The 17,990-nt window shown below is 56.0% G+C and overlaps 6 protein-coding genes across 7 annotated transcripts; 3 read left to right on the forward strand and 3 right to left on the reverse strand.

Annotated features, from left to right (window-relative positions):
- The first annotated feature begins 59 nt into the window (after positions 1 to 59).
- LOC120952291 (uncharacterized) lies at positions 60 to 3,432 on the forward strand. 2 transcript variants are annotated; one of them, XM_040371556.2, is made up of 3 exons: positions 60 to 409; positions 470 to 1,460; positions 1,545 to 3,432. In XM_040371556.2, exons 2-3 carry the CDS (start codon positions 599 to 601, stop codon positions 3,272 to 3,274), a joined length of 2,592 nt encoding a protein of 863 aa, XP_040227490.2. In that variant the 5' UTR covers positions 60 to 409; positions 470 to 598; the 3' UTR covers positions 3,275 to 3,432. The 2 variants fall into 2 exon arrangements, with proteins under 2 accessions (XP_040227490.2, XP_040227491.2); XM_040371557.2 differs by having other exon boundaries at positions 60 to 398.
- Positions 3,433 to 3,509: 77 nt separating this feature from the next.
- LOC120952294 (signal recognition particle subunit SRP72) lies at positions 3,510 to 6,034 on the reverse strand. Its single transcript, XM_040371561.2, has 3 exons — positions 5,789 to 6,034; positions 3,881 to 5,708; positions 3,510 to 3,771 (listed from the first exon to the last, which is right to left on the reverse strand). The coding sequence occupies exons 1-3, from the start codon at positions 5,895 to 5,897 to the stop codon at positions 3,618 to 3,620; spliced, it is 2,091 nt and encodes a 696-aa protein (XP_040227495.2). The 5' UTR covers positions 5,898 to 6,034; the 3' UTR covers positions 3,510 to 3,617.
- Positions 6,035 to 6,074: 40 nt separating this feature from the next.
- Positions 6,075 to 6,749, forward strand: LOC120952299 (uncharacterized). The gene has a single exon (XM_040371570.2). The coding sequence runs from the start codon at positions 6,166 to 6,168 to the stop codon at positions 6,658 to 6,660; it is 495 nt and encodes a 164-aa protein (XP_040227504.2). The 5' UTR covers positions 6,075 to 6,165; the 3' UTR covers positions 6,661 to 6,749.
- An 18-nt stretch (positions 6,750 to 6,767) lies between these two features.
- LOC120952297 (phospholipid phosphatase 4) lies at positions 6,768 to 8,263 on the forward strand. Its single transcript, XM_040371568.2, has 3 exons — positions 6,768 to 7,240; positions 7,315 to 7,700; positions 7,774 to 8,263. Exons 1-3 carry the CDS (start codon positions 6,867 to 6,869, stop codon positions 8,253 to 8,255), a joined length of 1,242 nt encoding a protein of 413 aa, XP_040227502.2. The 5' UTR covers positions 6,768 to 6,866; the 3' UTR covers positions 8,256 to 8,263.
- A 95-nt stretch (positions 8,264 to 8,358) lies between these two features.
- On the reverse strand, positions 8,359 to 10,482 carry LOC120952298 (uncharacterized). Its single transcript, XM_040371569.2, has 3 exons — positions 10,348 to 10,482; positions 9,547 to 9,726; positions 8,359 to 9,038 (listed from the first exon to the last, which is right to left on the reverse strand). Exons 1-3 carry the CDS (start codon positions 10,371 to 10,373, stop codon positions 8,417 to 8,419), a joined length of 828 nt encoding a protein of 275 aa, XP_040227503.2. The 5' UTR covers positions 10,374 to 10,482; the 3' UTR covers positions 8,359 to 8,416.
- Positions 10,425 to 17,827, reverse strand: LOC120952292 (uncharacterized). The gene is made up of 7 exons (XM_040371558.2): positions 15,269 to 17,827; positions 13,739 to 14,703; positions 13,513 to 13,646; positions 13,344 to 13,419; positions 12,127 to 12,221; positions 11,725 to 12,055; positions 10,425 to 11,641 (listed from the first exon to the last, which is right to left on the reverse strand). Exons 1-7 carry the CDS (start codon positions 15,670 to 15,672, stop codon positions 11,079 to 11,081), a joined length of 2,568 nt encoding a protein of 855 aa, XP_040227492.2. The 5' UTR covers positions 15,673 to 17,827; the 3' UTR covers positions 10,425 to 11,078.
- Between the last annotated feature and the right edge of the window lie 163 nt (positions 17,828 to 17,990).

Here is a 17,990-nt window from a genome sequence, read left to right on the forward strand (position 1 = left end):
AAAGGGGAAAACTCCCGTTAAACCTGTAACATTGTGGAAATGAGTTCAAGAACAACATTCGGTAAAAAGAAAAACTCACGTTCATGTTTCCGGAGTCATCAGTGGTCAACGGTCAACAGTACACGGATCCTTCGATCGTTCAAACTAACGGTCGATTCTGGCTCCCAAATTCTCTACCTTCGCCTTTTCAACCGATGACATCGATGATCAGTCCACCACAGTGTGTGCTACAACGGTGCATCAGAACACGCCTACTGCACGCCTGGCAGGGTTACTCAACTAGCGCAATCGCACCCGTTGCTACCGCCTGACATACAGACTGCAGTCATGACGTGCTGCTGCCGCTGCTGTGTTTATGTGCGAGTTGTTTGGCACATTCGATAGCAACAGCGCAGAACGTAATCTCTTTGTAGCTATCTTAGGCTTATCGTTTGCCTCGCTTATCTAAATGGCTTACAATTTCTTCCAGTGAAAACGCGCAGACAGTACATCCGCCGGCCAGTGGATAAGGTGCATCGTATTGAGGGGAAAGCTGGTGCCACGCAGGAGATCGCAAAACAATACTCGCTCATCCGGTGTAGCATCACACACACACACCATGTCGACTGTGCATATTGCCCGCATCATGCACGACTTCCTGCACCGCGGGGTGGAAAGAGAGTTAGACAATTTCCCGCCCGGAGAGGAATTCTACCAGCTCGAAAGCCCACCGCACGCGGCCAATCTGCTGGCGTTCGCGCTCGGCCAGCTGCAGCCGGGCTCGTCAGGCTGGAATACGATGGAGGACATGGGGCGGCCGGACCTGCTGCCCGACCGGAAGCTGTACAAGCAGCTGGAACAGATCGTGTTCCGCATGCCGACGCTCGAGTTCCAGCTCATCCCGCTGGTAATGCAGGTGGACGGAGGAGAGCTGCAGTCGAGCTTCCTGATGCGCGTACGGAAAGCGGCCCGCTCAGCCGACTGCGTGTACGTCGATCTGGCCAACCGCAAGTACGACCGGTTTGCGCAGTTTATTGCGTCGAACACGCTGCCCGCCTGCGTGCTGTGGGTGCCGCAGGATGGCCGCCTGCGCTATGCCGTGCAGGCCGGTGCACCCTACCCGATGCTGACGATCGAACGGCACCGGATCGAGCGTGTGGCCGACACGTTCCGCAACATTACGACCGTCGGGACGGTGGTTGGGTCGGTGCTGTCGATGACACCGCTCGGGCCCGCGGTAGGGCTGCCGCTGCTGGTGCTGTCCACCGCTGCCAGCAGTGGCTTCTCCCTCTCGAGCCTGGTCGATGGCTGCAAGCACGAGAGCGGCAAGGTGGTGACTGGCCGCGCCGTCGCCCTCGCCTTCAGCCTGACCTCGTTTGCCGGCGCCGGGCTGACGGCGGCCTGTCGGGTGGAGAAGCTGCGCCGGCTGATACCGGCCGACCGGCTGGTGCAGCTCGAACGGGCGGAAAAGCTGCTGAGCGGTAAGAGCAGGCGCCTGCGTCATTAACGTGTGCGAATAATGCTTTCATTTCACTCTCTCTCTCTCTCTCCACGATACACTGCAGGTGGGCTAAAGAAGGTGGCCACGGGCAGTATCGCCTCGACGGTGGTCGGTACCGTGTGCGGCTGGAAAACGCTCTCCACCAGCGAGCAGATCGAGCTCGGGGCATTGCTGTGCTTCGCCTACCGGGAGTCCTTTAGCTGGGCCGTGGTGGAGCGGCTCATCTGCACGATGCAGCTGGACGGTGTGGTAAAGTTCTTCTGCACCACCTGCCCCAATCTAGCGTACGACCTGGTGCGCGTGAAGATCCGTGGCACACAGGCGGAGCGCTACCTGCAGCTGGTCGTCGACGTTCTCGAGAAGCAGGTGAGCTTCACGGTGGACGATAATTTCACCACGATCAAGCTGTTCGGCTACACGCTGCAGTTCGACACGATGTTCTCCATCGACTGGGAGCATCTGAAGATGGTGCTGCTGTTTCTGCAATCGTCCAGGAGCGAGATCGGCAATGTGTGCCGCTCGGTCGGGCAACCGCTGACGCAGGATACGCTCGCCGATGTGGTGCGTCTGCTGCAGCTGGTCAAAAGTCTGCCGGACATTGCGTGCGCCGTGACCAATTGCATCACCCTCGGCCGGGGGCATCGCTTTTCGTTCGCAACCGTGCGCGCACTCATGTCCGGGGCGGAAGGGCTGAACCGTACGGAGCTGCTAAAGCAGCTCGCTGCCTTCGATCACGATCGGACGGCAGCGTTAAACGAGCTGCGCGAATCCGGTTGCATCGAGGGCGGCGATCAGGCACTGTTTCGCTGGCTCGGCTGCCACCAGCCCGCCGACTACAACGACGCACTGGCCGCGCTGGAGCAGCTGGCCAAGCTGGGGGTAGGCTCGCTCAAGTTCGAGCAGACGCGGATCGTCGTGAGTGCGCTGTGCGCGTTCGAGGCGAAACCGTTCCTGGCGGTGCCCGTCCATCTGCGTGCCCTCCTGCTGCGGGACGAACGCTTCCTGGCCCTCTGTAACGGGGCCAATCCGGAGCTGCTGCCACGGGCGAACCGTGCCTGGATCCGCACCGTGACTGCCGGTGACGATACGCTCCGGCAGCTGGAAACGATCGAGCTGCTGAAGGAACTGTTCGCGTGCGCCACCGACACCCATCCACCGCTGACGCTGGCCGACGCCCTGGACTATGCGCTCGGCTTTGAGGACGGTACCGTGCCGCAGGTGTACTACCGCGTGCTGGCGCTCTGGAAACAGTGCGCCACCGTCAGCTCGCCGCCTAAAGCAACGTGCAAGGCACGCTTTCTCCGACTGCTCGAGGAAGTGCACTTGCTTCACATGGACCGATACTTTGCGTTCAACCCTAAGCGTGGTGCCGACGGACCGCTGGGCGACGAGGCCGAGCTGATCGGCGAAGTTCGCAAGATGCTTCCGACAGCGGAGGCAGCAGGCAGCGGCACGAGTACGCTATGCTTCGGACCACCGGAACGGGCTGCCTGCTGGTTGGAGCTGATTCCCGCACTGCGCAACGATTGGAGCCACAGCCGCATCTACCAAGCGCTCAGCGCTCTTCTTACCTACGGCACTGCGGTCGTGCTGGAGCAGCGCGATAAAACCCTCGAGCAGCAGCAGCAGCAGTACGTGGAATTGGCGGGCAAAAAAATGCTCATGTTTGCCCGGGGCGATAGTCGCGTGGTGATCGAGGTGTTGCTACCGGCGGAAAACGACAATGGAATGCACCGTGCCTCGTTTTATCTGTGCGGAAGTGCTTTCGGTGGTGCTGACGGACGGCCAGCCTAACATCGAACTGTGAGACAAGCGCGTGCCTTAATCTGTGGTTGCTTTGATTCTTTGTTTGTTTGCAACGCCTTTTTTAATGTAACATGTTTATCACAATCTGCTCGATTGTACATTTCATACCAAAATAGTCTTAATAAAGATACATATCTTGTCTTTTATCATCGGTCTTTTGTCTTTTGTCTTGGCACATCAAAGGACTTCAACGACCAGAAAGAAACCAACTTGAGTGAGCCGGTTTGAAATTTGAAAGCGGTTAAAGTATATTTATTTCCATTCATTTCCATAATTCCTTCCCCCCCTCTCTCTCTCTCCCGGTTTGGAGCATTCCGTCCCATTCCTGCCTCTAGTGCTTGCCCTTCTTCTTCTTGTGCTGGCTCTTGCGTGGCAGCTGGCGGGTGGCGGCGGCAGCTGCCGCATTCTGTTCCAGCTGCGTCACACCACCACTGCCCGGTGTGGCCGGCGAGTTCTTCGTCTGGTTGTACGCCTTGCTCATGTCGCTGTGTGTGTGTGTGGGGAAAGAAAAAAAAAGATACAAAAAAGATTAAAATCAAACTTTGTACAATATCATATCAGTGGAGTGATCATCGAATGCCAAACGCTACTCACAATTGGTCGGCCTGCCCGGACGCCGTGCCCTGGCTGCCCTTGATGATCTCCTTCACGCGGCGGTCACGCTTCTTCCGGTAGCCGGTACGCTCGTACCGTGGCAGCCACCGTTCCGGATCGGGCAGCACGCCGATAATGTAGTTCTTCGGCAGCTTGCCCTTGCGCTTCTTGCGCTTCTGCTTGCGGGCGGCCTGCTGCTGCTGCTCGGCGGACGGGGTACCGGCGCCCGGGGACTGGTCGCCCGTCGTGCGCCCACCGCCCGCCGGCTGGTTCGGCTTGCGCTTGACCGCCTTCGCGATCATCATCCAGTTCGTCGCCTCGAGCGCATCGATCTCCGACACGGTTGTGAGCGTCTCCAGGGCCGGCAGCCGCTTGCTCGCCTGCTGCGCCCGCTTCGGATCGAACTGCGCGTACGCGATCACCAGCTGCGCCAGCAGCTTCATATCGTTCGGGTGGGTGCGCAGCAGCTCCTCCAGGCTCTTGGCGGCCGTTTCCGGCTCGCCGCCCCGCAGATGGAAGCTGGCGGCCTGGCGCCACATGTCGCTCAGATCGCTGTCGCTGATGGTGGCACTCTTCTGCCGCTTGTACCACTCGACCGCACTCTTCAGTATCTCCGATGCCGCCTGCTTGTTGTCGAGGCCGAGATGGAGCGTCACCAGGGCCGATACGACGCCCGGCTGGTAGCGGGCTTCGCCGAGCGATTCGAGCGTCTCGATCGCCGCCTTCCGATTGCCGGCCACCAGCTGCAGCTGCACGATGGCGAACCGTACCTGCAGCAGCTCGGTCGTACGCCCGGCCGGCAGCCGTTGCGCGTACGCCTCGAGCAGCTCGACCGCCTCCCGGTACTTCTTGTCGCGGGCCAGCTGGCTGACGCGCACCAGCAGCGACTGGAACTCCAGGTCGGGATGGGCGTTGGCGAGCCGGCTCGCGAGCAGTCCGCACTCGGACGGGCTGGCGAAGTACGCCAGCAGACAGTTGTTGAACGCGATCGTCTTGCGCTGCCGGCTGGTCAGCTTCTGGTCCGCCTGCTCCGAGGTGGCCACCTTCATCTTCTTGCGCGAGTCGAACACGTTCTGGTCGCGGTTAATCACAACGAGATTGTTGCTGACGACCGCGGTCAGCGCCACATCGTTCGTCTTGTGGCGCAGTGCGTCCGCGTACAGTGCGGACGCTTCTTTGACGCGGCCCTGCATCTGCAGACAGTACGCCAGCTGCACCTTGATGATGGTAATCTCGTCGATAATGTCCTCCTCGCTGGCCCCGTCCTCCTCGAGCGAGTCGCGGCACATTTTCTCGCTCGTGCGCAGCTTCCGCTCCGCCTCGCCGTACTCCCGGCGGCCGGCCAGTGCGCACGCCGCATTGTACGTCAGCTCGTACGTGTCCTCGGGCAGATTGGTGGCGGCAGCCGACTGCTGCTTCCCGCCGCTACCGACGATGCATTGGTTCGCGGCCACCGCGCTCATGTTCGTGCGCCGCTCGTCATCGTAGTCGTCGTGCGTGTTCTTGATGATGTTCCGGTACAGCTCGAAGCACTCGTCGAACCGCTCCAACCGGTACAGGATCTGGGCGAGCAGCTCCTTCAGATTCGGCGCCAGCCCAGCCCACTGGTCCGCACCACCTCCTCCGCCCGGGGCCACGGCCTGGATCGTACGGAACGCGTCCTCGGCCCGGTTCAGCCGGTACTCGCTGTACGCCTTCTCGAACGTGGTGTCCGGGATGGAGGTGCCACGTTCGATGAACTTGATCGCCTCCTCGAACTTGCCGTTCTGTATCAGACAGGCCAGCTTACATTTCGCCGCCTTCCATTCGGTAGCGTCGAGTCCAATAACTAAAACGGGAAGAAGTAATCGTTGCAGTAAGTAAGCTATTTCCATGCCCAAAATGCTTTACTAAGCCAAGGCCACCTACTTTTGTTGGCTGCCTTCAGTGCCTTGTCGTAGTCGGCGCTGGAGCAGTATTTGTTCAGCTCCGTGTAAAGCTGCCGTATGGTGGCTTCTTTCGTCTCGCTTTTCGACATTGCGTCGCGGCCGCACGGACACTCCAAATTGCAAACAATTCACCCAAAAGAAAGCCACACCACACTGCTCAAACAAAACTTTCCTATTTTGCTGCTTTTGCACGCCACCTTTCCAGCTCGGTGGCTCGTCTGACAGCTCTGCGTCGACATGGCAAATGCGCGGAGCGGCGACTGACAGCTGTCAAAATCACATGACGCAAAGGAAAACCAAAACAAGACCCGCCTGCTGCCGTTCTGTTTACGGGGATTGCACACGAAAAATTGGACGATGGAAAACGCCTCCAAGGAGGAGCTGTGCGAGCTGATGGACAAACTGTTGCTCAACTCGCTCGATCTGATCGAGCAGGACGTTCGGCTGAGCCAGGACATTGCGCGCCTCACCACCGAGGGCCAGATGGAGCTGGCACACACGCGCTTCACCAAGGGCCCGAATGCGGTCAGTGCGGTGCAGCTGCCGACGGAGGACTACAAACCCTTCCAGGCACTGGCCACCGTGCAGGTGGAGGAAGCGGTCGAAGACGACGCGGACCCCATCCAGCACCGTACGCTCGAGCGGCATCCGGTGGGCGACGCGGAGGACGGAGCATCCCGTATCGATCCGAGTGCGTGGTTCGGGATTTTGCGGCCTCCGTCGCTGAACATTGCGAAGGAACGGTTTGCCCGATCGCTGGACACGATCGTCGAGCGGTCCAACGTGCGGGTGCGGCTGAGCAGCTACCTAAACATGTTCGAGCTGCTCCAGAAGCGTAAGACGGAGCTGTAAGTGTGTGTGTGGAAGTATCCCGGTGTATGTACATTTCATGTTATTAGTTTCAGTAATTCACCGTAATAAATATCTAACACAAAAAATTAGCCAAACTTTCCGATGAATCATCTGCTATTTGGGTGATGTAAATCATTTCACCTGTTTCTTCACACTTCGCTGTACTTGCTTGTAGCCAACGTTCCACAGGCCCATTGTTTACGCACATGATCATGTTTACCTTTTTCCACGGCTATCTCTTTCGCGAAGCAGCTGCCTGTGCCGTTCACTCTCACTCACTCAATGTGTCCCGTTCGCTCCCGGCCCGACATCGTACGACATTGAAACTTTCGCACGCTTCGGACCAGGACGCTTCTCGTGCCCTCTGGAACACTATAGTGCGTGTCACGGTTTGGAGTGATAACAAAAGTGAGTGTGTGTGTTTGTGCAATTACTGCAAACCGGACATGACGTCCAAGGGCATGTCCGGCGTGGCGTACGCTTGCGGCGGTACGACGGGACAGAAGAAACTTCCACGCGCCCCGGAATACAACCTGCCGCTGGAAACGGTCGTGCGGATTGCTCTGACGTGTATTTACATGTAAGCAGGGCAGCCGGCTCCCCCACCGTAACCCATGCACTCATCTGTTTGCTATTTTTCCTTTTTCTCCCCAGTGCGCTGGAGTTTAAGGCCCCGTTCGTGCGCAAGATCCAGCCGGAAGAGCTGTGGCTGTACCGGAATCCCCGCACGGACAGCTACGTACCGCTGACCATGCTTTGGCCGATCGTGCTCGGCGTGCCGGGGCTGGCATTCACGCTGCACTATCTGAGGACGCGGGACCGGCAGGAGCTGCGCTGCACCGTGCTCGCCTTCACACTCGGGCTCGGCCTGAACGGGGTGATAACGAACACGGTCAAGATTGCGGTCGGCCGCCCGCGGCCGGATTTCTTCTGGCGCTGCTTCCCGGACGGTGTGCCGAACGACGAGCTGCACTGCACCGGGAAGGACATGCGCGCACTGATAGACGGGCGCAAGAGCTTCCCATCCGGCCATTCCTCCTGTACGTTTCCCCTCGAATCGAATCCCAAGTGTGTGTGTGTCTCTCATGTGTCGCTTTTGTACCTCTTTTACAGTCGCCTTTGTTGGGCTCGGCTTCCTGACCTGGTACCTTATCGGCAAGCTGCACCTGATGAACGAACGGGGCCGGGGCCGGTCGGTGCGCGTGATTGCCGCCGGGTTGCCCCTATTTGCCGCCACCATGATCGCGATCAGCCGAACGTGCGACTACCATCACCACTGGCAGGACGTGACGGTCGGTTCGCTGATCGGGATCGTGCTGTCCTATCTCTGCTACCGTCAGTACTTTCCCGCCTTTTCCGACCGCAACTGTCACATGCCGTACGCGCTGCTCGACGCCACACCGAGCAGCCCGAACCGAGTGAAGCGTGCGCAACCACAGCCGGCTGGTGGAACGGCACCGAACACTCCGGCGCACCGGCCGACCCACTACGAGGCGCGCGCTCAGGATGATGAGCAGGAACAGGATTCGGATACCGAGACGAGACGGTTACTGTCCTCGTCACCGGCCGAGCAGAAGGAAGCGAAGTGGATTTAGTATGGCGGCCATGTTGTATCTCGAAACAGCACGAGAAGCATGTCACCTGACAGTAATGACCGTACAGGATATAATCCAACACAGACACACACACACACACACATAGACAGGGAGAACGAATTTATTCCGTTGATATGTTTAAGTTTCTCAACCTCCCCCTGCTACTCATCAGCCACCTGGCAGCGCATCGTCAACAGGTCCTCCCCCAGCCCACACACAATAACGTCCCCGTGGCGTACTGGGCCAGCACCGGCCGGCGTACCCGTCAGCAGCAGATCGTTCTCCTCCAGCGTCATGAAGCGCGACACGTACGCGATCAGCTCCGCGATCGGGAAGATCAGATTGCGCGTACTGTCGTCCTGCTTGCGCACACCGTTCACCTCGCACCAGACGCGCACATCGTCCGGGTTGGGCAGGTCGGCCCGCTGCACCAGCGCGCTGACCGGCGTGGACGTGTCGAACCCCTTGCCAAGGCACCAGGGCAGTCCCTTCGGCCGGGCGTCCAGTATAAAGTCCATGCCGGTCATGTCGAGGGCGAGACAGTAGCCACCGACGTACGCCATCGCCTGGTCGGTGGGCACATTCGCGCAGCGCCGCCCGATGATGACGCCCAGCTCGGCCTCGAAGTTGATTACGCCGCCGAAGACGCGCGGGATGCGGATGGTTGGCGGGGTGCCGGTGGAGCCAGTCGAGCAACTGCCCGCGTCCAGCAGGGACGAGATGGGCTTGAAGAAGATGACGGGTGCATCCGGCTTGGGGGAGTTTGTGAGGCGCAAAATTTCTCTACGACAAAAACAGGAAGAAATTATGTTAATAACCGTTTTTAGTGGACAGACAGGCGAAGACAGCGGGGGGGGGGGAGGGGGTTCGGTTTCGTTCCGAAGTATTAGACGCATTCATTTGCCACACGAACACACTCAGGATACGGAGAAGGAGTAGCTTAGTGGTTGTGGGTACAACGATTAGTTTAGCGCACCCTCAGAAAGTCATTAGTTTCTTCCGTCCTTTATGTGGTTGAAGGCGAAATGAACCAGCGAAAGAAGTGAGAAATTAAGCACGAAAATGCGAAGTTGCATTTAATTGTAAGTAATCGAAACGATTCATTTGAACTGAGCTGTGGTTTTAGGTTCCAAAAGTTTAATTATTTTTTAGTACAATTGTGTTTCCCCCACCCAACCAAAAAAAAAGGGGGGAGCCGTCCTCTTCACCTCAGCACCACCTCCATTCCATTCCTTTGATTTTGAAAGATACAGTGAAGAAAATAAATTAAACCTCTGACCCCGATACCTACTTGTAGTTTACGCCAGCACCGATAATTTTCCGGGTCGATTGCAAGAACTTGGACGTGGTCGGCATCTTGGACGGAGCGCGCGTGTCTCGCCCGTTCGGTGGGGTCTGGGGTACTACTGCTGGGGTACTGCTGCTGCACGTCGAGCCCTTCGATTGCCGCGAATCGTCAGCTGTTGTGTTACTACGCCGTGTATCAATTAGGAGATGGTACGATCGACCGCATACACGAAAGAGATGGGGGAAATATGAAGTATACTAGCACACGCAAACACACCTACACATACACAGCCCTCCTCCTCCAACCGGGGAAGAAAGCAGCACTGCTCGGTGTGTAATCAATTGGGGAGCACAGCACTCGCAACAAACAAGATTGATAAGGGCCTGTACAGCCAGCACACCATCACCATCACCATTGCGACAACATAGGAGGGGGAGCAAGAACGCACACCATTGAAGTTGCTTCTGGGACGCGATGTAGGGCGTATTCGGTCATATCTTCGGCGAGGTGGTGATAGTAGCAGAAAACCGGTCTTGGGTAAGATTTGCGCTGATGTACAATGTGTACAGCACGCACTGTATGTTTGTGATCGTCGATGCAGCAGCACCGGCACGAGTGTACGGACAGGGAAGCAGCAACCAATTCTGCTGGAGCCGTATGCAATATCTTTGAAACTAAGTAACAATTCTTATCACTACACTGGGGGAGGAGAAGGTGTTGATTGCCGCACAGAATTATCTCTTGCACCATATCTATAAGAAAAACAGGTTCACAGGCAGCTTCCACCGAAGTAGCAATACTTACGGGATGTACAATTCGAGTGATGCCATATTTTCGGTTACTTAGCAACGCAAAGAGACGCACGCCATGTAGTCGGGTCGTAATGTTTCGCTCCATCAAATGGTGTAGTGATCAACAGTTTAATATACAATATTTGTTTTCTTCTTCTGCTTCTTCTTCTTCTTCTTCTCCTACTGCTTGTTCTTCCTAATAATCCAACAATATCGCATGGCCCGCAAACGACGGCGGCTTCGTGAGTGCCCTTCTCGCCGCCCGTTCAAACTTTATACGCTCTACCTAGGAGCTCCTATCTAGTGTGCATCCGCCACAAGCACATATCATTATGAACACACACACACACATTCACACAAACACGCATACACACACACACACGCGTAATAACTCGCACATACAAACACACAAACATGCAGAACTATTGGTACTCGAACTAGTAGTATCGTCTTCGATTCTTCCGCGTTTTGCCTCTCGAGTTTAGACTTTTTCACACGCCACCCCTGCTTTCTGCTGGCTTAGGTAGTGTGCCCCGGGAGGGTTAAAAAGTGTTTTGTCCCTAGCCGCTTTTTTTATTTTATTTTAGTGCCTTTCGTGGTGCTGCCTCCGCTCGGCTTTGGCCTTTGGCATTCTACACCTGGGTCACCCGTTCGTTCGCGTTCTTTACTTGCCAAAGGGGGAAAAAATGACACAAAAAGGAAAAGATACTTGCTCCCTAATTTACCGTACCCGCAGTGCCACCACTACTCGTGATGCCGCAGCCCGCAGATGGAGATGAAGGTGCTAAAGTTCTGCAGATGGCAGGCCGGTATGACGGTGTACGCGATGCGGGCCCGGTTCGCCGGCGACACCAGAAAGCTCTCGATCGCATCGATCAGAAACTGTACGGACGGCACGGCATCGACCTGGTAGAACACGCGCAGATGGACCGACGGCGGCGGTGGTGGTGCGGCCCCCCGCGTCGCATGGGGCCGCACGATCTGGTCCTCGTCGCCGGTGCCGGCCGGCTCATCTGAGTTGCTGGCGGCGGACGGCGAGGACGGGCTGGTGCCGAGCAGGCCCGGGTACGCCTGCAGCAGCTTGCGCAGCACGTACGCGATCGTGTCGTGCAGGTGGTCGCGCGTGATCCGCTGCGCCAGCTGGCTGTGATGGTGCAGATAGTCGTCGGTCAGCTCGGTCAGCTTGGTGGTGGAGGTGGCCAGCCCGGTCGACACGTAGCACACGATCGAGGCGCAGTTGTTTTCGTAGTTCCAGCGCCGCCGTATCGATATCGAGTACTCGCCGATCGAGCAGCCCGTTTCCTCGTCTGTACCGGGCGGACGGAGTAGAGTGTTAGGAGAATTAGGAAGGCGAACTAAGCACTTTTGCGGCACAATGGCAACTACTTACAGTCAAACTTGTCGTTGTGCGAATGGGCCCACACCTGCCACTCGACCAGGGCGCCGCGGGGCAGCGCCGGCACCACGATGTAGTCGATGATCGCGTTCGCCGTCCGCCGTTCCCACTGCCGCCGGGCCTCGTAGATGTAGCTCGGGTGCGTCACGAAACAGATGCCCTGCACAACGTCCCGCAGCTGGCCGCCCTGCGCATTCATTGCCTTCGCTATTCGGCTGAGGTGGCGCAGTGTCAGCTTGCACTGCTGCCTGATGCCGCCCTCGATGATCGTCATGCTGCCCGGCACGAGCGCAATCTGCCCAGAGATGTACGTGATGTGGCCAACCTGTGGGGGGGAAATGTATGGAAGGCAAGTTTAGTCATGAGTACATCCCCTTTTCCCGCGTCGATGCTTACTTTGGTCGATTGGCTGTAGGTGCCGATGTTGGCCGGTGCCCAATGAGAAATGCCCTGCACGTGCATTGTCTGTCGTTTGTGTTCCAGTTCCGACGCTGTAGGAATAGAGTGTTTAAAAACCACCCATTAGAGGCCTTTTTATTTGAACTTTGACATGGCTTTGCAAAGATGTAAAGGGGAAGGAAAGACGGACACTACGGGTAAGATGGACACTTCTTATGAATGCATGGAAAATATAATTTTAAGCTCTGTAACTTGCATTGTTTATAGTTTCGGAAGTTTTATTACATGAGTGAGTTGTCGTGATTATCACGAGCAAAAAACTGACGAAAGAACAAGAATGAGAGTAATAAAAATTCTTGTTCTTGATGGTTTATTGACACCAAAGCAGGAAAGACGGACACTCTGTCGTAGGGAAAGATGGACACCGAATTTGTTGATTTATTTTATTTCTTATATCAATTGGTGATGCATGTATTCAATCAAACATCTTTAATAAATGTATTTCGAAGATATAAACCTTCCAGCGACTAGAGCAAGTATTGAAATTAACGAGAAATGAAACACTATTTATGCTATTACTGCTCGACGCTGATGAGGCACTTCACAAAAACCAATATCTTGTAATGACTTGGACAACTTTAATCCACAAAAAGAGCGAACACTGATATGAATTAGTTCAGGAATAGATGAATAGATATTGGGATTACAAATATCAAAAAGTTCAATCTTCAAAGGAAAATATGGCTGCGCCTATTACAGACTCTCTTTCCTATTGGAAGTGAACTTCATATGATGGAAAATGGACTCTATTTAGACATGCGCCTGTGAAATTCTTATTGGATTTGAACAATAGTGCTATAGAGTCCAATTCCCATTCCGATAAGTTCATGTCGTATAATAAAGAGTCAATAAAGTCTCCCACAGCTATGAGAACTCCTGGAAAACCCTGTAAAAAGTCCCTCAAATATGTTGTGATCGCAGAATTTCCGCTGAGTAATTTTTTTTAAGAGAATTTCCTAAAGAGAATAGAAGAGAAGAAGCGATAGAAACTTAAAAGTTTCAACACATTTTCTGATAAAATCCGAGTTTAAGATAATGTACATGTACATTTACATGGTCGTTGTATTAATATATTGCAAGATTTTTTACATTTTCCCTAAGGTGTCCGTCTTTACCTACCTTGCCCTATTTCCTCGATCGTGATTTGAACTTACCACTAGAAACGGGATTAAAAGCAACAGCCTCCAGAACGACGGCGCAATCCGCCGGCAGGGGACATTCCACGCACACCTACCGGGAGGACGGGAAAAAGAACAGAAAAACGTTCGGTAAATACGTTCGAGATCGGGAGGCAGGAGCGCGCCACGCTGCCTTGCTACTTACTCGCGTCGGAGGATTCGGGAATGCGAACACCGTTGAGTAGATTTCGTTGATAAAGCTATATTCGGTCATATTTCGCACGTACAGCGTAATGTAGCATATCTGGCGCAGCGTGAACGAGTGCGATTGAATCATTTCTGCAAAAACAAAACAAGAGAAACGCGAAAAGTGCGTTAGAGGAAGAAAATCGGTCGATCGAACGCAGTTTTCGTGGGACGCTGCCCGTTACCTTCCAGCGTCGCCAGTGCGCTGGCCATGGCTTGCCGCGAGTCCTGCCCGCACCCCTGCACGCCAGCCACCCACATCCAGCCCTTCGAGTTGACGATCGCGCGCGGTTTGTTGGCCAGCGGTCGGCTTTCGCGCGCGTACTGAAACGGAGGCAGCACCTCCACCGGACACACCACCATCGGCCCGTCGTTCAGTGACAGTGAGCCCGGGGCCGTGCCAACGCTACTACCCTCGCCCGCCCCGATGCAGGAGCGCGCCTTCGTCACGATCCGGACGGGTGATTTGCTGCTAAACGGGGCGCACGTTTCGAGGCTCGTGCACAGCGTCAGCTCCTTCGTGATGCTGTTGCTGCGGGACAGCACTACCGCAGTACCTGCCGCCGTCATCCCGATCCCGCTCAGATCGTCCTTGCTGAAGGAGCTGCGCATGACGCTGCCGCGGGAGACCGCACCGAGCCCGGGCACCAGCCCGCAGCTGCTGCGCTCGATCAGCTCCAGCTCGGTTTCGCTCAGGTCCGGGTCGCTCAGATCGCTGTAGCTCGACTCGTTCAGATCGTGGATAAAGTCGAGCGAGTTTTTGATCAGCACCGGCTCGATGCGCTCCTTCGGCACCAGCCGCAGCTTGGTGAAGTTCAGATAGCCGACCGGGCAGACCGGATCGGCCGAGCTGATGACCGTCTGCACGTCGTCCACCACGATCCGGCTGCGGAACAGCGGGCAGTCGAGCGTGAACGTTTCGTACTCGCCGCCCTCGCCGCACACGTTCAGCCCGTACTTGTCGCGCATCAGCAGCAGGTGCGGCTGCAGCTCCTTGAGCGATTTGCCCAGGTGCCGGTCCGGCATGAGCCCGAGTGCCGCCACCTTGATGATGATCGCGTGCACCTGACAGTCGATCATCTCCTGCAGCAGCTCGGTCTGGTCCCGGCGCCACAGGTACGCGAGCGAGATAAGGTTCAGCCGGGTGCAGCTAAAAGCAGGAAGTAAACAAGGGAGGGAGATTTAATTCGATGCATGCAATGTTGCAGCCCAACTCAGCCCGAGAGCACTGTGTGCGTGTGTGTGTGTGAGTGCGTGTGTATTGTAAATCATTCAAATCTGAATCTTCCCGCCCGAGTGTCTTAATCTTGTGGCTTACTCGCGGACGGCTTGATTCGCATCGTCGTTAACGCAAGGTCGGAGCTAGGTCGGATTGGGTTGCCTGTATTACCTCTCTATTATTTCCTCATTTACGTCATGTGCTTATTCTTATCATTTTTCCCCTCAATCATTAGTTACAGGCATAGGAAAAAATAGATCTGTCTACTCTGGTAAACCCGCAACATCCGAACATCCCCGTGCGTCTCCCAGCTGCCGCGAGCACGAGCATGACACAACAATGTAAAACACGTGTAAAGGACCGGTTGCAACGAGACGGACAAACATGCCGTCCGATAAGATAACAGACAAACGCCATTCCCATTCCTGCCCATACCCCGCGGAGTCACAGCGGCAAGTGCAGCACACAGCACACAGCACCGCCCCGGAGCACTTACACATTCTCCACCCGTACGCGCTGATAGTCGGACAGGATGGCACCGACGGCCACCGCCTCGACGCGCTGCTCCAGCTGCACCTCCGCCAGCAGCTCGTACAGATCCTCCACCTCGTCGTCCTCGGTCGGCTCGTAGTGGCCCTTGGTGTTGATCGAGTGGCCGCGCGTCATGCGCCGGTACAGTGGCAGCTCCATCGCCTGGGCCAGCTTCTCGATCCCCTGGTGGCCCACCGTCTGGTACATGTAGCTGTCCAGCTCGTCCCGGTCCTTCGGATGCAGGTTGGCCAGCGCGACCAGCTCGTGGCCCTCCGCCACCACCTGCATCATGTTGTACGTGCTGTCCTTGCCGCCGCTGACCAGCGCCACCACCCGCATCTTCCGGTCGCCGCGGGCCCCGGTCGCCATACTACCGCCCCTTCGCTTGCTTCACCCCCTATTCCCCTTTTGGAACTGTGATTTTGCGCCGCTACTGGATGCGCCGCACTGGCATGAGGAAACACAACACGCTGCTAAAGCGCTAAAGAACACAAACACACACACACACGGCGGCGACGGCACACGGTCGCTTCCGCTGCAACGTGCGATGCGATGGTACGGCGCTCGCTGTCGTCACGGTAACGACAGGGGTGTATTAACGCGGTCAAGTGTGCCTGGCCCGCGCGACGTTCCCACACCACACTCTACAGCCAACAGCTGTTTGTGACGGGCTTGTGTTTTGTTTCACACCTTCTTTTCTTTTTCGTTTTTTTCTGCTTCTTCACTACCACACACCACTTCCTCTGGGTGTCAACACACACACTCACACACAAGCACACACAAATAAATGGATGACGGCAACGGGAAGGATTGCTGTCCCGGCGGTGGTGGTGGTTGAGACAGAGGACTGTGCCGAGTCGGAGTCGGAGCTGGTCACCGCAACAACGGCGGATGCGTTACCATGATGCGATATGCGCAAGGCGAAAAACAATATCGCACCGTCGCGCGCGTTCGTTTGGCGCGAAACTTCGGGGCAACGTCGGGGGCCCTCTAATACGCTGACCGACGGCACCGACGACCTTCACACGTTCTCCCTTTCTGGTTCGCTCGCGACGAAGAGACGAGCGCACGGCCGTCGATGGGCTGGGGATGGGCGATGAAGGGTGGAACGTGCGCGGAACGTGATTGTTGGTTGATTCTCGCACACACTATCACTAACCACACAGCGGCAGCGGCGGCTGCTGTGACGACGACCACTTTCTGGGCTCACTCCCTCCGCCCAGTTTTGCTCCCCGGACGTGTCGCGGTCAGAGCGCGGTCCGACGCAAGAGCTGCTATTTTACGCCCTCGCGGTCCGTTGTGCGTGGGCAAACTCTTTTGTCAGCGTCTAGAGCGCGATCGTATCCCTTTCTTCTTCCGTGCGGCGATCCGCGCACCACAGCATCCCACACTACTCGAGATCTCGCTCGCCGTCTCGCTCGCGCACGGATTTTGTTGCAAAAATATCGGTACCGCACAGAGACAGTCGTCGTGCCCGTCCACTACACAGCCCGCACAACTGGCACGACCGCGGTCGGTCGGTGTTTTGCGCTGAGGTTTAGGCCACGGTAGCGGGACGAGAGGGAAGGGGGGGGGGCACTTTTGTCACACACACACACACGCACACTCGCGCACACATACACAGTCGCGGTCAGTGTTCTAACCGCATGGCTGAGTTTCGGATTTTTTCCTTCAATCAAGGACTTTTTTACGTCTCTTGCCAACTTCGGAGGGAGCACGTTTCTTTTTGTTTTGTTGTTGTTGCTTTTCTTCAGGTTGAAGATGAGGGGAGGGGCAGTGGGTTAGACGGAGTTGCTTGCACAATGTTTCGAGAGCTGGACGGGACGTGCGTAGGAGTATTGGCCAGAGGGAGGAGGAGGAGGAACACGATAGGAACAACACTGAACTATCAATCAAATCACAGCCATCATCGCCCCAGCACCATCATCATCATCATCATCGGCTTCGCGCTATCATATCGTTAGTGCTGCTCCGTGTGCTTCGGTTTGCCTTTTTTTTCTCTTGTTCACCTCTGCTCCCACCAGACCTGGTTGTTGCGCACTTTTGACTTTTGCACCTTTTTTTTTCTACTGCTTCTAATTTCGAAACCATCCAAACCACCATCTGGTCGGGGCAGGCCCGGGGCATGCAGGCGCTACAGGAAAGGAATTCCGCAAACACTCGACACACTAATCCGTCATGGCACCGGGTCTGGAATATTGGGAAGGTGGAGGGCGGGATGGAAGAAAGGCCGTTCTACTTTTTCTCCCTTGGGAGAACACTGTTCGCACCACTACCGCGATGATGGGACACTGAAAGGTGGGACACGGTGGTGCTTTCGCAACATTCAAACACCAATATTTTTGGCGCTTGTTATCAGCCAAAAATTTACTTCCACACCACGAGCACGACGGCTGGCCTGGTCCCCGAAGCAGGTGTGGTGTAGAGTGCGCTCGCTCGCACAACCGCACCTGGCATCTGTCTGCTCGCTCACGCAACCGATTTGAAGGGCGACCAGGGTTTTTGACAAGCGGTTGCTTCAGGGTTGAGCGGGATGGAATGGACATTTTCGAACATTCGAGCCCCTGCCGTTCGATGCTCTTTTTTCCGTTGCAATTAACTTCCAAAGCAGAAAAATGCTTGCAGTTGCACCGAATGAATTTGAATTAAATTTATCTTCATTTTTTCTCGCACCTGCAATCCAAGGT

The sequence above is a fragment of the Anopheles coluzzii genome, chromosome 2 (assembly GCF_943734685.1).
Source record: "Anopheles coluzzii chromosome 2, AcolN3, whole genome shotgun sequence".
NCBI lineage: Eukaryota > Metazoa > Arthropoda > Insecta > Diptera > Culicidae > Anopheles > Anopheles coluzzii.

What these genes read in the sequence shown, in the direction of transcription:
- LOC120952291 (XM_040371556.2), top strand. Translation starts at nt 599, where the DNA reads ATGTCGACTGTGCATATTGCCCGCATCATGCACGACTTCCTGCACCGC. An exon ending in GGCGGAAAAGCTGCTGAGCG is followed by an intron (nt 1,461 to 1,544) that starts GTAAGAGCAGGC and finishes GATACACTGCAG; the next exon opens with GTGGGCTAAAGAAGGTGGCC.
- LOC120952294 (XM_040371561.2), bottom strand. Translation starts at nt 5,897, where the DNA reads ATGTCGAAAAGCGAGACGAAAGAAGCCACCATACGGCAGCTTTACACG. An exon ending in ACTGAAGGCAGCCAACAAAA is followed by an intron (nt 5,709 to 5,788) that starts GTAGGTGGCCTT and finishes TTCCCGTTTTAG; the next exon opens with TTATTGGACTCGACGCTACC. An exon ending in TCCGGGCAGGCCGACCAATT is followed by an intron (nt 3,772 to 3,880) that starts GTGAGTAGCGTT and finishes ACACACACACAG; the next exon opens with CGACATGAGCAAGGCGTACA.
- LOC120952299 (XM_040371570.2), top strand. Translation starts at nt 6,166, where the DNA reads ATGGAAAACGCCTCCAAGGAGGAGCTGTGCGAGCTGATGGACAAACTG.
- LOC120952297 (XM_040371568.2), top strand. Translation starts at nt 6,867, where the DNA reads ATGATCATGTTTACCTTTTTCCACGGCTATCTCTTTCGCGAAGCAGCT. An exon ending in GCTCTGACGTGTATTTACAT is followed by an intron (nt 7,241 to 7,314) that starts GTAAGCAGGGCA and finishes TTTTCTCCCCAG; the next exon opens with TGCGCTGGAGTTTAAGGCCC. An exon ending in CCCATCCGGCCATTCCTCCT is followed by an intron (nt 7,701 to 7,773) that starts GTACGTTTCCCC and finishes CCTCTTTTACAG; the next exon opens with TCGCCTTTGTTGGGCTCGGC.
- LOC120952298 (XM_040371569.2), bottom strand. Translation starts at nt 10,373, where the DNA reads ATGGCATCACTCGAATTGTACATCCC. An exon ending in TCACTCGAATTGTACATCCC is followed by an intron (nt 9,727 to 10,347) that starts GTAAGTATTGCT and finishes TACACGGCGTAG; the next exon opens with TAACACAACAGCTGACGATT. An exon ending in GGTGCTGGCGTAAACTACAA is followed by an intron (nt 9,039 to 9,546) that starts GTAGGTATCGGG and finishes TTTTTGTCGTAG; the next exon opens with AGAAATTTTGCGCCTCACAA.
- LOC120952292 (XM_040371558.2), bottom strand. Translation starts at nt 15,672, where the DNA reads ATGGCGACCGGGGCCCGCGGCGACCGGAAGATGCGGGTGGTGGCGCTG. An exon ending in CGCACTGGCGACGCTGGAAG is followed by an intron (nt 13,647 to 13,738) that starts GTAACGGGCAGC and finishes TTGTTTTTGCAG; the next exon opens with AAATGATTCAATCGCACTCG. An exon ending in GCACAACGACAAGTTTGACT is followed by an intron (nt 11,642 to 11,724) that starts GTAAGTAGTTGC and finishes CGCCCGGTACAG; the next exon opens with ACGAGGAAACGGGCTGCTCG.